At 40.0% G+C, this 16,395-nt stretch overlaps 1 protein-coding gene across 3 annotated transcripts in view; it reads right to left on the reverse strand.

Annotated features, from left to right (window-relative positions):
* Positions 1-3,956: 3,956 nt before the first annotated feature.
* SLC16A9 (solute carrier family 16 member 9) overlaps positions 3,957-16,395 on the reverse strand; it is a 75,855-nt gene continuing 63,416 nt past the window's right edge. For all 3 annotated transcript variants that reach the window (XM_065922386.1, XM_065922384.1, XM_065922385.1), the window contains 3 exons: positions 15,072-15,167; positions 8,791-9,708; positions 3,957-8,149 (listed from right to left, as the gene is read on the reverse strand). In XM_065922386.1, the coding sequence (XP_065778458.1) occupies positions 7,962-8,149; positions 8,791-9,708; positions 15,072-15,167 (1,202 nt within the window). In that variant the 3' untranslated portion in view covers positions 3,957-7,961. The remainder of the gene's footprint in view (positions 8,150-8,790; positions 9,709-15,071; positions 15,168-16,395) is intronic.

A 16,395-nucleotide genomic window follows, 5' to 3' on the forward strand; every position in this document is an offset into this window, starting at 1 on the left:
ATAGTTAAGCAGCAGGCCTTGCCTACTAATACTTGATCGTTGCTAAAGTCCTAGGAACTTAAACAGGTCAAGATTTGGTTGTGAAGTATCTGCAACAATACTAGGCACATATAGGCCCTCAAGAAGGATGTCTCCCTTCCCCCTCTGCTCTGATGACCCTGTGAGCAGGGCATTATCTCACTGTACTGGGATCACAGGTGTCTTCAGTCAGTTTTCCTGGTGAAAAATTGACTATGCAATGCAGTTTGTATGCAGGATGTTGACTGGCATGTAGAAAAGCATCTTCCAGAGAATAGGGAAAACAGGATTGGGCAGCAGGAAAAGTTGAGCTGTGATGCAATTGCAACAGAGGACTCGGTTCTTACAGAAAACCCTAGAGAAAGGATAGCACTTCAGAGTTATCCCAGTAGAGTCAACAAAGCCATTCATTAGTCATTGAGGCCAGGGTTACTAGAGTCCAGTTTCCCATAAAGTGAAAGTGAAGTCGCTCAGTCATGTCTGACCCTTTGCGACCCCATGGACTGTAGCCTATTAGACTCCTCCGTCCATGGAATTTTCCAGGCAAGAGTACTGGAGTGGATTGCCATTTCCTTCTCTAAGGGATCTTCCCGACCCAGTGATCAAACCCGGGTCTCCTGCATTGTAGGCAGAGGCTTTACTGTTTGAGCCACCAGGGAAGTCAGCTTCCCCTAAGAAGGCAGGTAATTCCTTCAGCTGAAGGCAGTGCCTAGAGCAGGACTCAGCTGTGGGCTCTTAGCAACCAATCCTGGCCCCCAAGGCAATGAGTGCCAAGGTCCTGCAGAGATACTGAAGTGACACAGCACAACAAACACAGATACCTTTTTCTTCCCCTAGACACATATCCGAGAGAGAGCTGACCCTACAGCACAAGTTCTGGTTAGAACATTGATACCATGGAATCTACTTTTCTTACAATTTATTTTTAATTGAAGGATAACTGCTTTACAATATTGTGTTGGCATGGGACCTACTTTGTGTTCTAGGAAATAATTGTGAACACAAGGCTACGTGTGTCTTGTTCCTCACCATCATCTCAACACCTGCACACTCAGCATGCTGTGCTAAGTCGCTTCCGTCGTGTCCAACAGTCGTGCGACCCTATGGACTGCAGCCTGCCAGGTTCCTCTGTCCTTGGGATTCTCCAGGGAAGAACACTGGAGTGGACTGCCACTCCTTTCTCCAGGAGATGTTCCCGATTCAAGGATCGATCCACGGTCTCTTACGTCTAACCTGCATTGGCAGGCGGGTTCTTTACCACTAGCGCCACCTGGGAAGCCCTGCATACTCGGCACACAATGAGTGCTAAATAAAAATTCGTTGAATGGATACATAAATTAAGTTTTTAAAAGTGGCTTCTGCATTTATACTTAATTGGATATCAGTTGCTCCTATTAAACCATTAACTCCTCAGGGCAAGAGGTTTTCTTAATTATTCCTGTATTTCTAGCATCTAGGACAAAACCTAGTAGTAATACACTGTCCCATACTACTACGATGGCCCCACCATCACACACAAAACTGTTTTGCAGAACAATCGCTTGATAATATGCCCAGTGAGACAAGAATTCAATCTACTGTATATTGTGTATCTACTACTTTACCATTTACTTATTTTTATGATATTGAGGTTTCCTTTAAGAGAAAATAATGTCTTTTTTAGAAACAATTACACACTGGACATTTTGCATCTATTATTTCTAAACGTTCCAACAGTACAGTTCACCAGTAACAAAAGCTGAGTTCAGAAAGCTTAACAAACTGAAGAGTACCCATCTAGAGAGGTGGTAACTGGAGGAGCTGGGAAGTAAAAGCCTGCTCTGCTGGACTCCAGATCCCATGCCTCCTCCCCCATGCCAAGCTATTTTCTTATTACCACCTATCTCCAATGGTTAGCTTACCAGGACCCTGGGAGTTACCACTGCCATCAGCGTTTCAGCAGACTCCCTGGGAGGATGCGCCTACTCACAGACCAGTCCTAGCTCCCTAGGCGCTGAGCCTCTGTCTCTGCTGTTACCCAGAGCCCACGCCCTTCCCGAAGATCCCAAGGGTGGGGGTTAGGCAACTCCTCCTAAGGCAAAGCCAATGACCCACAGAGAAAATCTATCAATACCTCTAACTTCCTGAAGAAACCCAGCTAAAAAGAACCTTCCTCTTGCCTAGAAACAACCCAGAGGTCTTCAATGTTCAGGTCTTTCTGGAAAGACTGGGAGGTTCCAGGTCCTGAAACAAGGTCTTCCTGAGAAATTTCATGGTGGGCTGCCGTCTGAGGTAATGAAGACCCATCCCTCCCGTCTCTCTCAACCTTTCTTTCACGCACGCACCACACACCGGCACGCATGCGTGCAAGCACATACACGCACGTACGCATGCGTGCCTGCATGGGGACACACACACACACACACACACACACACACACACACACACACACACACACACACACACACACACTTTCTCACATTTCTTAGGCACATCCGTACCTACACACACACACGCTTTCTCTCACATTTCTTAGGCACATCTGCACCTACACACACACACACACACACTTTCTCTCACATTTCTTAGGCACATCCGTACCTAGTCACATCAAAACCGACTGCTCATGCTTTGAGAACAAGGCAGAGACAGAGCTCTTTTCCTCTTATTCCTCTCAGCTGGTGACTGCTAAAATGCCTCTCGGAAGTTACAGTTGTTTTCAGTCTTGGGCAGTGAACGGTCCCGTTTTATGGAACAAACCTATACGCTATTTACAGTTCTGTCCAGGGACCTGAGCTCATCCTGGCTCTGTGTGTACCATGGCCCTCTCACTGGCTTCAAATGATTCCTCTACCTGGTTCTTGTTCTCGCTTAACCTTTCCCAGGACTCCTCAAAATGGCAGCTTCCCAGCAGCCTTAGTGGCTATTTGCAAATGAGTTGCTGACCCTGTTCCAGCCTTCCTTGGAGATTGATCTAACTAGTTCCATCTGGTCCCCTTCGGTGTTAGAGTTATCTGGGCTAGTCTTAGCAACTGCCTCCGAAAACTGTAGATGTTCGGGAGTCCAGATCTAAGCTGGACAAATAATAATTCGTCTCATCACATTGGGAATGATTCCCAGGGAGGAAAAAACAGGCATAGCTCTGTGGCTGTGTAGTTTAAGGTGACCTATGGCAGTTCAACACCTTAACCACAGTTCATTATTCGTTTTTGAAAACATGCCGTTTACCAAAAGTTTTAGACTATGACTTAGAGAAAACTGACAAAACTTTTAAAAGTACGATTTTTTTTTTTTTTTTTTTTGGCGGGAGACAAAAGTAAATAATTCTACGAAACAAGGAATGTATGTAGCAAAAAGCTACCAATGTGACTGAGACCTGCTAGGAATAGAATCCCAGAGGACCTGGCAAGGCATGACACTCCCTCAAGGGTAAATCTCAAAGGCCTACAGGGCAGGCAGTGAGGTAAAGGCCCTGAGCTGAAGCCAATTAGTGCTCAATAAACAAACGGGAGTCTTTTGCTTTCTGCCCAATTTCAGTCCCGCCTTCCAAGCAGCTTGGGTGATGGGTTCTTAAGGAAAAAAACAAAAGTTCAAATTCCCATAGTAACTCAGTTTACAGAGTGGATTCTATGTGATTTGTGCAAGAACAGCGTGTGTTTTGTTCTGTTTTGTGTCAAAGCTTCTGAATGGCAATTTCAGAAAAATGTGCTGAGTCATGAATCCCTAAGGATGAAAGATTTTGAGAAGAACATGCTTGGGGGAGGGCAAGAACTGTGACAGTTGTACAAGTTGTAGATAACAGAAGGCTTATTCTCCTAAATAAGACCCTTCAATACAAACATTTACCCCATTCCTATGCCTGGGAATACTTGATACTTGTCCCAGTACTTAGAAGCCACACAAGAGTAAGGACTATAACAAAAATAATAATAGCTAATATTTATGAACATTGGACAGTTATACATATAGGTTATTTTATTTAATTTCCACCATAGACCTATGATCTGTATGACAAATGAGGAGACAGGCTTTCAGAGGTTAAATAATTTGCTCACAATCACCCAGCCACAGGAACTGGAATCACAACCTTAATAAGTATGTACACCAGCTTTCCAAATATTATCCATGTATTATTCATAGATCTTGGATCTTTAACTGATTGTGGTTAAACTCCTTACTCAAAGAGGCATCTTACTAACTGACATTCTTCAGACACAATTGACGGTAGCACAAAAGGTCCCAAGATTGTTACTAACAAAAGAGAAATTGTACAGCACTGTTCATGTAAATTGTGTATTTTACGTGTTCAATATAATACTCTGTCCAAGTCAAAGAAAAAAGGAGCCATTCTTTTATTCAAAGCAAAGTTCTTCATTTCCTGTAACATCCTGTGTTGAGATAATCCTGTGATGATTGCTAGAAGTTGAGGCTATCTCAGGTCACAGGACTTTTCAGCCAGCATAAGAAAACTGCCATCCTGCTCGGTCATGACCTCCCAAAGCAGGAACTCCTGATTCTTGCGCTTGTTCCTCTCGAGGCCTTTAAACATTGGTGGCTGAAACTTCTCTGAAGACATAGTCACCCTAGAGAAAATTAGATCACCAACTGGCTCCTAGGAGGCTCATGAGAGACAGGGAGAGAGGCAGGAAGCAGAAAGGAGAATGAGGAGCTGTTAAAGTCAGGGAAGTGGGTCCCTAACAAACTTTCTTATTTCATACATTTCCCAAAATCAACCATAGGCACTTGGAATGTCAGGAAATATCTTCTGAGTCAGAAAAGAAAGATCATATTCTAATCAATAAAATTTTATTAAATGGTATTTTTAAATACTCAGGAAATAGACAAGTCATGAATAATTATCTTCATAAACATAATTCATCTATTCACTACAGGACTGGCTTTGCAGCAATCTTCCAGCTAGGCCCTATTTCCTAGCCATGTTAGAAATTAAAGGGCTTGCTAGAAATATTTTTCATTTTGCTTTTGGAAATGACTTCTGTACATCATTTGTACCATGACAACTATGTTTTATATCATACAAAGAAGGTCAGAATCCCCATCTCACAGGGCTATTATGAGGGATGAATAACATAATGTGCTTGGAACATACCAAGAATTCCATTAAGGATTAGCAAGATCAATATTAAGAATTCCAAAGGGGAGTCCATCCCCCTTTCCTCAAAAGGATTCTGTAGGAATGACATTTTAGCTTTTTTGGAAACTAATGGTCAAAATAATTTTGTTGTTCAGTTGCTAAGTCATGTCCAACTCTTTGTGACCCCATGGACTGCAGCATGCCAGGCTTCCTTGTCCTTTACCACTCCTGGAGTTTGCTCAAACTCACATCCACTGAGTTAGTGATGCCATCCAACCATCTCACCCTCTGTATCCCTTTCTCCTCCTGTCCTCAATCTTCCCCAGCATCAGGATCTTTTCCAGTGAGTCAACTCTTCCCATCAGGTGGCCAAAGTATTGAAACTTCAGCTTCAGCATCAGTCCTTCCAATGAATATTCAGGATTGATGTCCTTTAGGATTGACTGATTTGATCTCCTTGTAGTCCAAGGGACTCTCAAGAGTCTTCTCCAGAACCACAGTTCAAAAGCATCAATTCTTCAGCACTCACCCTTCTTTATGGTCCAACTCTCACATCTGTACATGACTACTGGAAAAATCATGTTTTGACTATATGGACCATTTTTGGCAAAGTAACCTCTCTGCCTTTTAATACACTGTCTAGGTTTGTCATAGCTTTTCTTCCAAGGAGCAAGCATCTTTTAATCTCATGGCTGCAGTCACTGTCCACAGTGATTTTGGAGCTCCCGAAAATAAAGTCTGCCACTGTTTCAACTTTTTCCTCATCTATTAGCCATGAAGTGACTTTGAATATGCTAGTGTCTAAATCACCAGATTCTGGATCCAAAGTGAAATCAGAGAATTCGTATTTTTACATTCAAGTAAAGTGTGACTGTAATTCAGTGCTGGGGGTATGGCAGCTAAGAATAGAAAAAGCAACCACACTGATAAAAAACAAACAAAAAAAATTTTATTGTAATAAAATTTATTCCCAAGACAATGGATAATGCACACATTGGAGGATATTAGTAGACACGGTGAAGATGCATTTGGACAAGTATCAACATTAATGAATGTGGGGATGGCATAAAAGTTTAAAACAATAAAGAAAGGTTATAGGATTTCCTGAACATGATATTGGCAAAAAAGAACTTTTATCACAAAAACATTTCTGTTAATTTTTTTTTTGAATGTTGCTTATTTTACTTACTACCCTGACAGTGACTAAAGAATGAGGTACAGAAAACTTTCCAGAAGTCAGAATATGGAGCAGAAGTCCAAGGCACTTTGGAGCCCCATGATTGGGTTACTGAGTAAGATTCACTCAGATATGAAGTTCCCCACATCTCCAGGTTTCCTGCCTAGAAAAGCACTATTTACTGACCTCACTGAGGTTTTGTGGGGATTCAAGCTTATAAAGTGCTTCAGGTGCCTTCGAAGAAAGGCAACATAGACGTATAAAATAACCTTACCTATTTCAAAAGAAATGAAAAGACAATTTTGGCACAATGGGCAGAGTGCCTCTTATTTTAAACAATCAAACTTGGCTGTTTATTAAAAAAACCCTCACCTCAATGGTTGACTGGTTTTATTTTTTAAGAGAAAAAAAATGTTTCTCTATTGCCAGTCTTATAACAGTCATTCTCAATTCAGGCTGTGCTCTCAGAACCACTTGAAGAGTTCATTAAAAATATAGATGCTTAGCCCACAGCCTAGACCTACATAATTAAAATCTCTACCAGTGGTACTCAGACAACTACATTTTAAAAAGGATCTATAGAAGACTCTGATGCATAGCAAAGTTTAAAAAAACATTTCTTAAGAAAAAAGTCAATTTACTAAATGTTGATTTTCTTCCTATAATATTTTTCTTATGATGAATAAAGTTGGGTGAGGGTATCAATTTCTTATTGCCCCTTTCTCTTTCCATAGAGCACACAGACACAGAGCAGAATGCTCACATGCATGCGCACGCATACCACCCACACACTTTTTAGTTCTGCCCTTGAATTAAAATTGGATAGCAGTAAAATCTGATAGTTGCAAATAAATGCTTCACTGAGAAGATATGCAGACTGGCAATTCATCCCCACTGCGCCTAAAGCAAATGGATGTTTCCCATTTGCCAGAACGGAATGCTTTAAATATGCATTTCCAGTTTGGAAACAGGTAAAGTCAGCACTTCTTGGGAAACATGACTGAGCGGCTGCTGACAAAAGTGAGCGAGGTTCCAGCGACCAACCAGGAAGAAAGGCTACAGTGACTACCCCTTTGTTTGGAGACTGCCTGATCTCAGCAAACACCTTAGGAATCGAAAGGATGTGTCCTCGATGGGCACCAAACATGCAGGTGCTTTATCAAGGTAAACAAAATCATGAAAATGGGGGATGGTAATTTAAAAATCATGTTTTTAAAAAATGACCAGTTTGTGCCACGGCAATTCTTAACGCTGTTTTAGGAACCATTTTCATTTCCTGACTGGCTCGAAGTCTTTTATATACTAGAGAGTCTAACAGAGAGAAGAAAGTGTTTTAGTCCCTAGTGGCCTTCACACATAACTCATCACGCCGCTTGCATCAGTTTTAAAATAGCAGAGTCTCCTCTGGCTGCCCTGCAGAGGAACTATTGGAGTCTGCAGAGAAATGATGTTTCTTTCAGAGAGTCTTCTGAGGCTGGCCAAAATGTTCACAATATCCACAACTCATGAATAATAGTAAAACAGAGTAGTCCAACTTTTTGGGAAAAAGGGGGAAGGGGGGGAGAAAATATAGGAGATCGAGTCTACATATACAGTACATAAAGGATATGTAAAAAAAAAAAAAGTCATTCAGATCAGACACAGTGAAATTTCGCTGTGTGAAAACAGTCTTTAGTGCCTTCCAAAATTCTTCTAAACATTAGAGGAATTAGAGGCAACTTTGTATAAAAAGGTTGTTGGAGCTGGCTTGGGGAGTTGCTTTTTGCATGTATCCCAGGAAGGCAAGGCTGCCAGCAGTAGAATAAAACCTCCCAGCAGGACACAGAGGCCACTAAAATAAAATGCAATGTCATAGGTCTGGGTCCAGTCATAAAACCAACCTGAAAAGAGAGTAAGAAAAAAGTGAGTTTGATAGACATAGTATGTATAGGAATACTCTAATCTCATCAATTTATATACAGTTCGTGGGACTGATGTATACACACTACATATATATATATATATAGAATTGATAACTAATAAGAACCTACTTAATAGCACATGGAACTCTATTCAATACTCTGTAGTTACTTACATGGGAAAGGAATCTAAAAAGAAGTAAATATATGTATAACTGACTCACTTCGCTATACAGCAGAAACGAACACAACATTGTAAATCAACTATACCCTAATAAAAAAGTTAACTACAACATTTATATACAGTTCGGATTAGGATATACATTACTCAGTTCTACTCCCAAAGTGGCCTAATGGGAGTTAGAGGAGAATTTCTCAAATAGTTGGACAAGACTAAGCAGGCATTTTGGGTTTCTCCCAAATGAAGAATAAACACAAATTCCTGAGCAAGTGTATTGGCTTTTCCAACTATAGCAAAGTGATTCTGAATAAATCATGATCAAGAGGCATTCCAAGCAGATTTATTTTGTATAAATCTGTGCTATTATTACAAAAGCAATTCCTGTATTCAGAGACATTACAAAGAACAGTAAAATGGGCTTACTTTAAGATAAATATCTTACCAACAATTGGGGGTCCAAGGCTATTTCCAAGTCCAGCAAAGAACATTAATATCCCATAGGCATGGGCTAGTTTTTCAATTCCCACTGTCTTTGTGGTCACATAAGGAAAGATGGACCAATTACCAGTAAGAAACCCTAGGATCCCAGAAAGTAGTGCCAACGTAACATAACTTTTGGCAAATGGAATTGCACACAAGGCCAGGCTCATGATTATTAAGGTAGCTACATAAAGATATAAGGTATTAATCCACTTGAAGTCAGCCAGTATCCCTAAAATGAGTTTACCAACTGCTGTCATAATGCCAATAATAGAAATAAGAGGCATAATAAACTCCTCTTCTTTCACATTTGAACTTCTTGCCACATCTTCCATAAGTAACGAAGGTGGAAACCCTCCGATGTCAAAGAGAAAGATGGCGATGAAGAGTGCTGAAAATACTTTGTTTTTAAAAAGAGCCACAGTTTCCCCACAATAGTTTTTATATAACTGCCATTTCCTCTTGGCAAGCTGTTTGCAAAAATATTTCGGCTCTGCAACTTTCCTCTTGTACGTTTCAGTCTCTTGTGTGTGTGCCGTTGTCGTTGGGTTTTTATGAAGCAGACTCTCTGATTTCCAGTCACCATTGGCTAAGGTGCCCTTGCATGTTTCCTCCCCACTGTAGCTCTTTTCAAGCATGTTTATGTTTTCTTCTAGGTCCTTTTCTTTTTCTTTGTAAATCAAGTACCTATCTGGTACATTTTCCAGAGCTGTTTTCTCAGGTAAAGGGAAGTCAGAGGACTGGAGGGGTCTCATCAGACTGCCACAGGCTAATATATTTAAAGCTAAAGCACCCACAATCAGCAGGCATCCATCCAATCCATAGAACTCAATCAAAAGTCTCTGCAAAGCAGCATATATAAAAAGTCCAACACTTGAACCTAAAAAGGAAATGGGAACTGTTTAATCTTAACCTCTTATCATTGGGACTCTCAGAACAAGCATTGTAAGTACTACAGTTCAATTTCTTTTTCACACTGGCATTCATAAGTGTGCCTTCATATTAAAATCACAACAAGAAAACTAAAGATGATGACGATGACGACCTCAACAATAGTTAACACTGACAGATCTATTTTTAAAACTAGCATTTGCAGTTCAGATGCTGTGTTAAATACTTTACATGGCACAATAATGTTTCCTTACAATAATCCTATTATGTGCATGTGAGTGCTTATGTCTGCTCAGTCATGTCTGACTCTCTGTGACTGTAAACTGGAGTCCGCCAGGCTCTTCTGTTCATGAAACTTTCAGACAAGAATACTGGAGTGGGTTATCATTTCCTGCTCCAGGGGATCTTCCCACCCAGGGATCAAACCCACATCTCCTGTGTCTCCTGCACTGTCAGGTGAGTTCTTCACCTCCAGCGCCACCTGGGAAGCCCCTCCTATTGATTATGTCCTATTATTATTCCCAGTGTACACTTGAAGTGACCTACGGCTAAAAAGGTTGAGAACTTTGCCACAGATCAGAAAGCTACAAGTGGCATAAGTAGGATTTGCACTCAGTCTGACCCCAGGAACCTATGTTCTTAACAAATACCTTACGCAACTACATTTTTAGTACTTACAGGCTCCATGCTTTATATGTATTCCTTTTGGAAAAGAAAATTTTTCATATTTTATTTTTTGAGATGAAGAATATATTAATATTTTAGTTGTAGGATATTTATAGTGGTTTGCTAACTCAAGTGTGTTAGTCTCTCGGTCGTGTCCGACTCTTTGCAACCCCATGGACTGTTGTCCGCCAGGCTCCTGTGTCTATGGCATTCTTCAGGCAAGAACACTGGTCTGGGTTGCCATTTCCTTGTCCAGGGGATCGTCCCAATCCAGGGATCGAACCTGGGTCTCCTGCATTGCAGACTAATTCTTTACTATCTGAGACACAAGGGAAGCTCAAATAATCATCAGAATGAAAGATTGACATTAATAAACTATGAGAAAGTAAAGTGAACTTCGATAGGATATTAAAATTACAAAGTATGTCTGCTTACACATTTGTGCAACACTGAAAATACACTATTTTTTAAGTAGATCACATGACCCACACTGGAATAGCAAATTACATCAGCCGAATTAATATGAAGTTTTCTTATGTGGTTCTGATTTCAAGTTGTTAATTGAGTATTTTAAAATTTAAATATCATTGAGAAATGTCAACTCAAAAAAATATATGAAAGAAAGTGATCTGTAATTTAAAAATAATTAGTCTAAAGAGGTTAATCATACTTTTTAAATGGTCTATACCAAATTACATCATAATCCCAACAGGATGCCAAGCTTATTGTAAAAATTACCAATAACCAAATGACTCTTAGAATTATTAAAAAAAAAAAATTTGGTACCACAGTTGTCCCTTCCTAACATATTTAAAATTAACTCCTTTATCCCCAAAGAAAAAAACTTTGCTTACAAACATTAATCAATAGTTCACATTAGTGTAATGACAGTTAATACAGTATCTTTTTGTGGCTACTTAGGAAGTATCCCTGTGCTGACTATTAAGTAATAAAAGTAGACAAGTTGAATTCTTCCTTATCTTTTTAAAAGTGGCACATATTTCAAAGGTTAAAAGCACTTCAGAAAACAAATGGAAAGAACTGAAAAGAGGACTATATTTCATGCACTTCCATAGTGCATTAGCATTCATTTACTATTAATTCATATTTTTCTAACACCATTGCTTTGTAGAAGTTCTAACAAAGTGTCATATAATTACTTTAAACTATTCTTGGTGTTTTCAAAGTTAAATATTTTGATCTGGAGGAAGTAAAGAATTCCCCATTGCTCACCAACTAAGTTTATCTATCGACATTATGCAATATTAAGGGAAACATATCAAATCACTTCAATAGGTGGTTTATCAAAAACCTATGATATGCTAAGTGTATGACAGGGCAGCAAAATAAAACTCCACTTTGGATACTAGTGTTTTCAGCCTACATCCCATGAGAATGTAGTCATGGCTTAGGAAGATACAGCAGGGAATACTCTGGTGGTCCAGTGGTTAGGACTCCATGCTCTCACTGCCAAGGGGCTGGGTTCAATCTTTGGTCGGGGAACTAAGATCTCACAAGCCACGTGGCACAGCCGAAAAACAAAATGCAGAAATTCTTTCAGGGCAATGAAGAGTAATTAGAGCTCTATGGTGGAACTGTGTAAACTGTAAAACTATAATTTTTAATCTTTAAAAGGAAAATCCCAATTTAAAAATCATCAATGTAAAGGAAAAAGTGAAATAAAGCACTAATTATGCTTCCATGCATGTCTATGGTATACATGATCACAAAGAGGGAAAATATGAATTTGATGTTCAGGGAATCTGAAATGGTAAGATATACACGTATATCTTGATGAACTCTTCTTCAAGACCAGGGGTCAGTAGACTTTTTCTATAAAAGGGCTAGAGAGGAAATAATTAACCCACAGTGGGCCATCCAAGCTCTGTCACAAATACTCAACTCTGCCCTTGAAACATGAAAGCAGCCAGAGAAGAATCATGAAGGAATGAGTATGACTGTGTTTCAATAAAGCTTTATTTATAGACACTGAAATTTTAATTTTACATGATTTTCATGTGTCATGAAATATTTTTTTTATTTTTTTCAACCAATCAAAAATGTAAAAACCATTCTTTATGCATGAGCTGTCCAAAAAACACTTAATAGATTAGACTGGGTCCATGGCCATTAGTTTATCAATCCCTGTTCACCAAGGAGTAAGACTATTCCCAAAACTTCCATTTTATGCCCATGTTTCTTTATTTCATCTAGGTCACAATATTTAAACTAAGTCACATTAATTCAGTTATTTTGATTTTGGGTTCTTTTTCAATTTTTAAAAATTTCTACTGTGTTTTATTTTTCTTGTCACCTCTTTCATTGATGGTAGATACTATAGACTGAATGTTTGAGTCTCTCCAAAATTTGTGAGTTGAAATCTTAATCCCCAACATGATGGAATTAGTAGGTATGGGCTTTGGGAGGTGATTAGGTCAAAAGGTGGAGCCCCATGAATGGAATGAACGCACTTACTAAAGAGAACCCCAGAGAGCTTCCTCTTCTGTTCTGTAATATGAGGACAAAGGAAGAAGATGACAGTCTGCAACCTAGGAGAAGGCTCTCACCAGCACCCAACCCAGCTAACCTTGACACCCTGATCTCAGATTGCCAGTCTCAGAACTCTGAGACATACATTTCTGTTGTTTATAAGCCACTCAGTCTAAGATACTTTAGAGCAGCCTGAACAGACTAAGACAATGGATTCATACTGCTCCCTGATTTCTGCCTCACCTGGCTCCCTATGTGTTGCAACTGAAAACTCCCTAATTCTGCCAAATCTGGATTGTCCACAGTCAGTCCATTTTAGCCCAGTGTGCCAAGGTCCGGGCCCATATGGTTTCCTCTTTAGACTGAGCGGAAAGCAAGAGCAACTCTCTCAGCGTACGATTTCTAACACCTTCATCCCAGATAAATCTGGATGTTAACGGAAACCTAGGTGACAGTTTTATGTTAAGGGAAACCTAGGTGATAGTTTTAACAGCTAACACTTTTACAGCCCTTGCCATGTGCCTTATGCATATGTTCCTCTAATATTCCCAATACCCCGGTGGGATGGTGTATGCTCAGGTCACTCACAGTGGCTGCTCTCCTGCTCTCTGTACATCTCCTGCTTGACCAGTGCCTGCTTCACTTATACCTACTTACATGTCACTGGGTTCTCTCTTTAGTCATGAAGTTGGGCAAATACAGACTGTACAGGGTGGAGTCCAATAGATGGGAACTATTATTATCCTCATTTTATAGTTCAGAAAAATGAGGCTTAACACTTAATTGCACAGAACAGTTAGGTAACTTGTCTGTCACCAGGCAGCTACTGAGTGACAGAGAATTCAAAACCAGGTGATTTAGCTTCAGGATCTGGGTTTGTCACATTACAGTGCCTTAAAAAAAAATACAGTATAGATGGGACTTCCCTGGTGGTCCAGTGGTTAAGAGTCCAAACTCCCAATTCTGGGGGCGCAGGTTTGACCCCTAGCTAGGTAAGATCCCGCATGATGCATGGCCAAAAAAAATACAGTATAGGTAAGACCTATTGTCCTTTAAGGTGCCATGCCTGTCTCACGGTCCTTCCCACACTTGTGGAAGATGCTGTCAGTTTTTTAAACTGCTATAGAACTGCTCTGGATTCTCCCTCCTTTTGTTTTTTCTCTTTCTTCTCTCAGTTCTACCTTAACCATGCCCTCAGACCCTGGTCCTCTCTCCTCCTGGGCCATGATCACATTTCTTATCTGGTAAAGCTTTCTTAAATCACCTCGGGTAAATATCCAGCTTAATTTAATCTGATCTAGAGTCACTTTGTTGCACTGGCTTCAGGAACAAAATATTAGTTTGGATCCTGTTGCCAGATACACTACTGAAGTAATTCAGCTTATCGGAAAGTCTGACCTCTCAGGAATAGCCACCCATTAGCAAGTAGCAATGTAAACGTACAAGTTTCAGTAAGCCTGGACACTTTATCTCCTAAACAAACTCATAAAATATTGGCCGCAGAAATTTTGATAAGTTCTCTAAATAGCTTAGGAAAAAAAATACAGCTGAAAAAGAAAACACTTAAAAATATCAGAGACTTAAAGTCCAGAAGGTTTTATACTTACACACTGCCCCCTGCCCAGTGATGGTCCTGATTATTTAAGGAATAATAAGGATAAACAGTCTGTCGTTTGGATATGCACATAGACTAGTTGAATGTATTCACAAATCAGTGCTTTATAAAAACTAAGTTCCACAGTAAATGGAGTCAGAGAGGTATCAGCATTGGTCTTCTTGACAGTGAACTGAAGGATCTCCATTTTCCTTTCATTTCTCCTGTCTTTCTCAGAGTTCAGGTGCTTTATTTAAGTGCTCTCTGCTTCTTTTAGGAAGGCTATCACCAGGATGTGATTCTCAAATTACTGGACCCATAAGTTTTCTTTTCCCATGTTATATTGGACATCTAATGCCCCAGCTTTTTTTTTTTTTCCTAGGAGAGCTTTTTTAATATATGTATCTTTAGGGTGTTTTGAAAGCTACACCCATATTTACAGTGGAAAATAATTTCCTAAGGATTAGAGTGAAAAAAAAAAAAAGTTGTGCTCCTGAGTGGTAGCTGGGGGGTGGTTGATTAAACCTATCTGTGCTTGGTAACTTTTAGCTTTGATTACAAGGCTGAAGAGTGACAGTGCTATACTTGTATTGAAAATGTACCTGTTGAAATCAGGCCAAGGGCAAGGCCACGACGGCTGTCAAAATACTGGCACGTGATGGTCACCGTTGCAGTGTATAATAAACCACATCCGAGACCTACACACAAGAAGACGTTGCATAAATTAGGGCAGACTATATTATTTCAGTGCAAGAAACAAAGAGGGGTAATTAAATAACTCTGAGAGAAACAAGCATTGTACATTAACGCATATATATGGAATCTAGAAAATTGGTACTGATGAACCAATGTGCAGGGAGGGAAAACAGATGCAGATGTAAAGAACAGACCTGTGGACAAGGGGTGGGGAGGGTGGGACAAATGGATAGATTAGTATTGACGTATATACACTACCAACAGATAGCTAATGGGAAGATGTTATGTAGCACAGAAGGTCGGCTCAATGCTCTGCGATGATCTAGATGGGTGGGATGGGGGGTGGGAGGGAGGCTTAGGAGAAAGGGATATATATGTAATTATATATACCTTAGGTGAGGGGGGATGTATACATATAGCTGAGTCATACTGTTGTATAGCAAAAACTAACACAACATTGTAAAGCAATTATACTCCAATAAAAAACTGTATTTGTAAAATAAATAAATAACTCTAATAGGACCTTCTGTTACTGATTGGCTAAAACTCTTCAAAGTATGTGTTCCTAGATCCCTCTGACATTAACGGTGCAGCTCCAATGAACACATTTGGCCAGCCTCGGTTTTCACTCCCACCCACCTTTAAGGTCAGGGTCAAAAAAAATCCAATTTCTAAAGCACAAAGGAGTAATGTAAATTTAAATTAGGACATTATGGAGAGATAGAGAAAATGGTTAAATCACACACCAAATAGCAAAATTTAACCAAAATTCTCCATTAACTATCTCTCTCTGGCTCTCTTCCACATATTTACCCTCAGCTCAGTGTTCTTCCCAGAGAAGGCAATGGCAATCCACTCCAGTACTCTTGCCTTGGAAAATCCCATGGACGGAGGAGCCTGGTAGGCTGCAGTCCATAGGGTCGCAAAGAGTCGAACACGACTGCGTGACTTCACTTTCACTTTTCACTTTCATGTCCTAGAGAAGGAAATGGCAACCCACTCCATTGTTCTTGCCTGGAGAATCCCAGGAGCCTGGTGGGCTGCCGTCTATGGGGTCACACAGAGTCAGACACAACTGAGGAGACTTAGCAGCAGCAGCAGTGTTCTTCCTCCTCTAAGTCCTCTACACAATTTTATAAAATCCCCTTCATCATTCCAAGCTCTTTCGCTAGACTTCACAGCTTGGCACATCCAGTCTACAAAACAAAGGCCTTCTGTATCTCTCAGATC

The sequence above is a fragment of the Muntiacus reevesi genome, chromosome 2 (genome assembly GCF_963930625.1).
Source record: "Muntiacus reevesi chromosome 2, mMunRee1.1, whole genome shotgun sequence".
NCBI classification, from domain to species: Eukaryota; Metazoa; Chordata; class Mammalia; order Artiodactyla; family Cervidae; genus Muntiacus; species Muntiacus reevesi.